Genomic DNA, 8,186 nt, shown 5'->3' on the forward strand with positions numbered 1-8,186 from the left:
TCAGGTGTAAGATCATCTAAGGACAGAACTTCTGTAGGCAGCATCGGGTCACTTGTAATCTGGACCTTTTGAATGTTGTCTAGTTCGGATTCAGATGTAAAATCATCTAAGGATGGAACGTCGGTAGGTAAAGCTGGGTCACTTGTAAGCTGGACCTCTTGAAAGACCGGGTCACTTGTAATCTGGACCTTTGGACTTTCGGTTGGTTTAGACTCGGGTGGTTCATCCTTGATGATAAAGTGGCGCATAGATGATGAAGGTAAATCAACATTCGTTCCGACCAGGGACTGGTCTGGAATCGGCGGAGCACAGGTAGGTTCAGGAAGAGAAGGTTGGACCAGAGAGGAATTATGCTTGAGCACTTGGTTAGCAGAGCGACTTGCCAAAAGACGCTGATATCGAGTGGGTAGTTGGGGTAAAGGAGCTGACAGACTTTCCAACAGACGGGAAGCTTCATCCATAAGTGGACAAAGGCGAAGGAGATGATTACCTTCACAAAGTCGACAAGGGAAACGAACTTTCCCTTTTCTCCGACCAACTAATGAGGTATCGTCGATTGGCGACGACAAGGGACGAGTTGGATCACGGGACCATACATCTAGGATCCTGGGGATACCAGGACAATCAGAAAGAAAATGGTCCCCCTTGCATAATCGGCAAGGAGACTTAGTCTTCCGCGGAGGAGCAGAAGGGGTTTCTACTTCAGATATTTTGGGAGTAGATGTGACCTTTCCCTTAGGGGACTTCTTCTTTTTGGTCTTCTTCTTCTTCTTCTTAGCCACTTGGGTACTGAAATCCAAGGTGTCACCAGGCGAAGTAGAAGATGAGGATGCAGCAGTGGGCGAAGAAGGGGAGGGTTCCACCTTAGAATCATCATGGCGTTGTTTGGGTGGAGAAGGTGGTGGCGGAACAGAAGTTATCACACTCGAAACCACCGAGTTTGAAAACAACCATACGGGTAAACGAATGGTCAACCCAGGCAAAGACAATGTTGCGATATACTGAACACCGACATTTCCAACAGGAGGAAAGGGACGAGGGTTCCCATCAGGAGGAATACCTTGGCCGGTGGGTGCCGGGAAGGCTGCCATCGAACGAGAAATAATCCTACTCAGTCTAACACAATCACAATCTAATTGGGTATATGTTATCGTGGCCAATAAATTTTAAGACACTGAACTTAACCTTTTCATTTTTTAAGAGTCGAGAAAAGGATAAAAGATGACTCTAGTCTCCTTCGAATATTTAATGAGCACGAAGTGACAAGACGCTCATAGGCACCTTTTCTTTTAGGGAGTCCGAAAAGGATCAAAAGTGACTACTCTGGAGATTCTAGGTAAAGGGTGTGCCAAACTTTTCGCAAAACCACAGAATACTTTTTAGGGTACGGGTGGTCAATCTTCGTGAATGCTGTGTTCACTGCATTGCGAATCGTAGGGCGGTAGACTCGACTTCCTATGGATAAAGGATAATAGCCTAGTGGGGTCTCCCGTATATACGCGACGGTACGTGGGAGCTCAGTCCGTATTGGCACCTATCGTTTCACCGTGGAGGAATCACCCAACCACTCGACGATAAACTACCAGGTTTAAAGACGCCGGAACACGTCTTCTAACCTAGACCTCTAGAGTATTTGCGTTATGTTCCAATGCGTTGTTATGTTCATTGAATTTATTTTAAAGTTTATCTTCAGTTATGTTTCAGTTTTTTGGTCCTACCGTATGTGGTCTCTCCAAGCTTCCTAGATGCAATCTATATGCCAAAATTATGTCGTTTCATTCGATGAATTCTACCTACAGAAGAGTAGAGATATATTTTTTCACACGAACAAAATGATCATCAAGCAAGTAACAAAGATCCAAATGCAGCTAATAACAAGAAAGAACAGCTTTTCTTTTTCTTTTTAAAAACGACAAATAACAATAAATGCTAACTAATATAATGCAAAAAGCTCTTTTGTTTTTTGATTTTTAAGATAGCATAATGCATGTAAACAAACCTCAAGAGATATCCACGAATACAAACAATTGCTCAAAAGGGCCAATTCAGAAACATGAAGATGAACTATCAAAGCAAAGGAAAACGCAAAGACGTTCAATGAACCAAATGAAGTCAAGCAAGAACCAAGCAAGCTAGAAGTGAATCACTAGATGAGTGCGGAAAACAATCAAGAAGCTGACTGGATGATCAAACCACTACGTCCCACAGAAGGCTCGACATGCACAGCCACTAGGTACTCTAGGGCTAGGATACAAAATCGATAGAAATAAGCAAACAACTGAAGGATGAAAGTAACAACCAGTCACACAGAGGTCCAACACAATTCCAGAAGCAGGCAAAAGATATGGAAAACAAAAAATCTGAGTTTAAGGAGCTTTGAGCTATCAAACTGGAAAAATTCACAGAGATGGCGCGACTGTGAAACTGCAACTCGCGCTAACAGTGAACTGGCGCGGGTGTCTATGGAGCAACTTGCGCCAACTGGCGCGACTGTCAGAAGAAAAAACGCGCCAGCCGAGTTTACTAACTCAGAAAGAAAATATAACTACCCAGGGTCTAACTGACAGTGCTCAGAAGGACCAAACAATAGATAGAAATTTCAGAATGGACTCAGAAAGTTCATTAACTCAGGCAAGCGAGAGAAAAAACAATCATGCAAGACAAACTCAATAGCTTTGTCCCCAGTGGAGTCGCCAAATTGTTGGGCAGGTAAATCCCCTTTGCGGACAGAGGCGATCCCACTAGTCTAAAGCAGAACTAGCCACAATCAAACCACGCTACCACGCAAGTTCCTAGTTATGCATCAAAGGTGGATTAGAAAGACCAACCTGGAGTCCAACGCTATGTTTGAAGTAGAGCTGATATTCCCACTCCCTCGCTCTAGCAGATCACGAACGAACACCTGCACATGCAAAAGGAGAGACAGATACCAACATAAAATCTACCAAAGCACAACTATATTTCAGTCAGAAAGGAAATAAATCAACACCATAAACGATAATGAGATTGGAACTACAATAGCAGTCGCTCATCAATTAATATTAAATAGGAAAAGTTACAACCATGGTTCTGACGTTGAACCTCTCCTGGCTGGGCGAGTAACTATATGTGTCTTGCACCGCGTCTCTTCTCCGGCAGCATAACTTTTCTAGCTCTCATTAGCATTCCTCCAAGAACTCAAGAACTCAACATCTAACACTCCATAACTCTGACTCTTAGCACTAGCGACTAGCTTGTCAAATGCATAAGGACAAGCTTATATAGATGAAGAAGGGAGGAGGATACAACGAACCGGGACACCTATTGTGGATTAGCATCTTTTTCCCGAAAGCCACTAAAGATGGGAATAGGATAGAGCTCGACATAAGACTGATTTTTTATCTTCAAAAAGCTCCATGTAATGAAGGAAACAACAGTCGGACGTGCATTAAGGCAAAAAGCATGACTAAACTCGGTTGGCGCGACTGCTGCTCTAAGACAGAGCGCCAGTGGTCGCGCCCTCTTTTGAGGATTTCCATCATTGGCGCGGTAAGACACTGTGGAGTTGCACCAATGGAAAAGGGGCACTTTTCAGGGATAATCTGTAGTAGGTGTCTTTAGGAAACATGAAGTATATGCTCAAGGGAACATGACGCAAGTGTTTTTAGACTTTGTCACTCCTTATAACTCCCGAGATGAGTCCTCCAAGGTACGACAAGAGGAGTAACAGGGATGGTGACAAATTACTGTGTAACACATAGTCTTTTAGCCGCCCAACCACGAGACTCGTCTTTCGAGACCAGAGCCTCCCCCCTAGCTTCCTCTTGCCGGATCCCTATCCTCAACAAGGGTGCAGAATGTGCTCGACTATCTGGTCCTTACCAGACTTAGTCTTCAGCTCACTTTTTTTTTTCCTCTCTCTTTTCTCTCTCTGTCTGCCTGTCTCTACAGCACAGACCTTTTGTCATTTTTCCCTTTTTCCTTTTGGGAATTTTCAGTTAGAGAGGGTGGTTAAAGTCAGTTCCAATAACTGACTTTTCTTGCCAACTCCCTCCCAAGAGTTGCCAACAATATCATGAGTATTCTTTTCCTTTTAAACATTTAAGTGCATAAAAAAAAATAAAAGAAATACTCTGAAATCTTCCTTTAACAATCAATGAGATAATCTTGCAATGTCATTTCTAAATTCAGTCTTTTACCGTAGTAAAAACTAAATATTTACATTCTCTTGGGGTCATCACATCTCCCCCTCCTGAGATTGGACATCGTCCCGATGTCTGCTGTTCACAAACAGTCCCGGATAAGCCTTCTTAAGAAGCTCTTCATCTTCCCAGGTGGCCTCCTCAGGCCCATAGTGCTGCCACTGCACTTTAACTTGGGTAATAACTCGCTTCTGCAACTGCACTTCTCTCCGGTCGAGAATGCTCAGCGGTTCGACCAGGACCTCTCCTTCCGGTTCGACCTGCAATCATCAATAATATCAGTTAATTTCTATTTTCAAAAATATGTATCAATAGTTCAACTGAATTCAGTCCTTACCCGTATGTCTTGCCATTTGATCACATGCTTAGGGTCGTAAATGTATTTTTTAAGCACGGAAACATGGAATACATTATGAATTCTAATATGGCTTGGCAAAGCAAGCTGGTAGGCTACCGGCCCAACCCTTGCTAAGACCTGAAAAGGTCCAAAATAGCGGGGTGTGAGTTTAGCGCAACCACTCCATTGCAAGGTACTTTTCCGGGCTTGTATTCTTACATAAACATGGTCGCCCACCTGATACTCTTTGAACCTTCGCTTCCGATCTGCAAAATTCTTTTGCCGATCCTGGGCAGCCTTTAAATTAGACCGCACTCTTTTTACCATGTCCTCCATTTCCTTGAGCATTTATGGCCCCAACCTTAATTTATCTTCCGGCCCACTCCAGCTTGAGGGCGTACGACATTTCCGTCCGTACAAAACTTCAAATGGAGACAGCTGGATCGAGGTGTGGTATCCGTTGTTGTACGCGAACTCTACCAAGTGTAAATAATCCTCCCATTGCGTTGGTTTTTACATGACACATGCTCTTAACATGTCCTCAACAATCTGATTTACTCGTTCTGTCTGTCCGTCAGTCTGGGGATGGTAAGCTGTACTGAAATTCAGCTGCGTACCCAGTTCTGTAAACAATGCTTTCCAAAAGGCAGATGTAAATTTTACATCTCGGTCTGATATTATCGTCTTTGGAAGCCCATGCAGTTTGAACACGTTTTGCATAAAAATGTGTGCAATCTGTATTGCTTTGTAGGTAGACTGCACGGGTATAAAGTGTGCTGCCTTACTTAGCTTGTCTACTACAACCATAATAGAGTCATTATTCCTCCTTGTTCTAGGCAGTCCAGTTATGAAATCCATGGATATGATCTCCCATTTCCATTCCGGAATGGGCAAGGGCTGCAATAACCTTGCTGGATGTAGGTGTTCTGCCTTAATCTGCTGACATTCCAAACACCGCGCTAAATACTCAGCCACGTGCTTTTTCATACCAGGCCAATAGTATTCCCTTCGAAGCGCAGTAAGCATCTTCTAGTATCCAGGATGACCTGTGTAGTGGCTAGTATGAAATTCATCCAAAATCAGATTTTTAAGATTGTTGTCGTTAGGTACAAACAACCTCATTTTATAGAGCAACATTTCATCCTCACTTAATTCATACCTCTGCTGACTTTCCTTACCGGAAAGTGGTATTTGTTGTTTCATTTGCTAATATTCTGCATCGTGGTCTGCTGCCGCTCTTATCTTTTCGTGCAAGGAATTATCCCATTTACTGAGCGTAACTTCGTATAAACATTGCACCTTTAGACTTAGTGCATCAGCCACGCGATTTTCTTTGCCTTTCAAATGTTTGATGTCGAAATCAAATCCACTTAAGAAATCTGCCCAACGGGCTTGCCTTGCATTCAGGGTGGGCTGGCTGAAATAGTTTGTTAAACTATGATGATCTGTTCACAACAGAAATTTCCTTCCTAGCAAATAATGTCGCCACATTTTAAGTGCATGTATGACGGCTGCCAATTCTAAGTTGTAGGCAGAATATTTCTGCTCATGCTCCTTCAACTTCCTCGACTCATAGGCGATCACTTTTCCTTCTTGCATTAACACGCCGCCCACGCCCTCTCGACTAGCATCGGTACATACTACATAATCCTTGTTAGGATCAGCTATACTCAAGATGGGAGCAGAGGTGAGCAAATGCTTGAGTCGCTCAAAGCTTTGCTGACATTCTGGGGTCCATTTGAATGTCCTTCCTTTCTTCTGCAAGGAAGTGATAGGATATGCTACCCTCGAGAAGCCTTCCACAAATCTTCTATAGTAACCGGCCAGTCCCATGAAGGACCTGATATCCGCCACATCCTTAGGTACAGGCCAATCCATTATGGTCTTTATTTTCTCAGGGTCCACTGCAATCCCTTTCTCTGTAATTACATGGCCTAAATACTGAATCTCTTCTTTGTAGAAGTCGCACTTGCTGAGTTTAGCATACAACTGATGCTCTCTATGAGTTTGCAGTACCAATCGGAGGTGTTCCTCGTGCTCCTCCTTTGAACGAGAATAAACCAAAATATCATCAATAAATATCAGCACAAATTTGTCTGAAATTGATGGAACACACTGTTCATTAAGCACATGAAGGTTGCGGGTGCATTAGCCAACCCGAAAGGTAACACTACAAATTCGTAGTGTCCATACCGGGTTCTGAAAGATGTTTTTGCAATATCCTCCTCTTTAATTCTGATCTGATGGTAACCAGATCGCAAATCAATCTTATAAAATACCATTGCCCCTTTGACTTGATCAAAAAGCTCATCGATCCGGGGTAAGGGGTACTTGTTTTTGATTGTGAGTTTGTTTAGCTGTCGGTAATCAATACACATACGGAGGGTTCCGTCTTTCTTCCGGACGAATAGCATCGGAGCTCCCCATGGAGACACACTAGGACGAATGTAATTTTTGTCTAGCAATTCCGCTAATTGCATTTTCAATTCGGTTAACTCAGGTAAACTCATTCTATAAGGTGCCCGCGAAACTGGGGCAGCCCCCTGTAGCAATTCAATGGTGAAGTCAATATCTCTTTTAGGAGGTAACCCCGGGATCTCTTCTGGGAACACATCTGCAAATTCTTTTATCACCGGAATATTGTCCAGTGTGGCCGTTTTATCCTTGGTTTCTGCATATCCCACCTGAATGGCATATATCTGGCACCGTTTTCTGATGCACTTTGCTAGCTGGGATGCGGTGATTGGTCGGACCTGAACTGGTCGCTTAATCCATTGCATCTCTTATTCTTTTCCAAAATCATCCTTGTATCGAATGATTTTCGTCTTGCAGTTCACTATTGCCCAATGCTTTTCCAGCCAGTCCATTCCTATTAGGACATCATATGAGCCAAGTGGAAGCATATTCAGATCTACTACCACTGGTTGTCCTGCTATTGTTAGGGGACAGTTATTAATCTTTGCCATTACTCGCCTTTTAGCCCCCGTAGCTAGTTGTACCAACCAAGGGTTCCTGAATTTTTCAGGTTGTAATTTACGCTGTTCAACTATCTTTGGGCTAATATAACTTAAAGTAGCTCCTGGATCTATTAGAACAGTGATTGAAAGGTCTGAGATTTTACCTTGAAATTCGACCATGGTGGGTTGGTATTCCGCCTGGCGATCGTCCAGGGCTGCATTTATCCTTGGCACACTTCGTCCCACATCGCCGACAGTTGACGCCTCATGAATCTGGGATATCTGATCAGTTCCCTTCCATTGCGGGCAGTTCTTGATGTAATGCGGTCCGCCACAACCCCAGCACTGCACTGGAGGTCTGGTTATTCCTTCATTGTCCAGCTTGGCAGATTGCTCACCCATTCTGGTTTCACCGATTGTCTTAGTTCTGAATGAACCTCTGGGTGCTGCTCTATTGTTCTGCCCTTTACTGCTTCCTTTAACTCCGCTTCATCGACCTCCTTTACTGTTTCCAGCAGTTTTGCTATTCTTTTTCTCACTCCATTTCCTATTGGAAATGTCTCCTTTTTGTTTGTTCTGCTGATAACAGATTCTGGCCTTGCGAATAGCTTCATCCATTGTTCTAGGATTGTCAAATTCAATCCTTTCCCTCATATACATGGGTAAACTGCTAACAAATCTTTGCACTTTGGCCTTTTCTTCCTTCAGGTA

At 43.4% G+C, this 8,186-nt stretch overlaps 1 protein-coding gene across 1 annotated transcript; it reads right to left on the reverse strand.

Annotated features, from left to right (window-relative positions):
* Window positions 1-7,301: 7,301 nt before the first annotated feature.
* On the reverse strand, window positions 7,302-7,877 carry LOC149201766 (uncharacterized). The gene has a single exon (XM_089401356.1). It carries the CDS (start codon window positions 7,875-7,877, stop codon window positions 7,302-7,304), a length of 576 nt encoding a protein of 191 aa, XP_089257482.1.
* Between the last annotated feature and the right edge of the window lie 309 nt (window positions 7,878-8,186).

The sequence above is a fragment of the Pinus tabuliformis genome, chromosome 2_1 (genome assembly GCF_031772625.1).
Source record: "Pinus tabuliformis cultivar Carrire ecotype Pingquan chromosome 2_1, CPIR1, whole genome shotgun sequence".
In the NCBI taxonomy this organism is placed as follows: Eukaryota; Viridiplantae; Streptophyta; class Pinopsida; order Pinales; family Pinaceae; genus Pinus; species Pinus tabuliformis.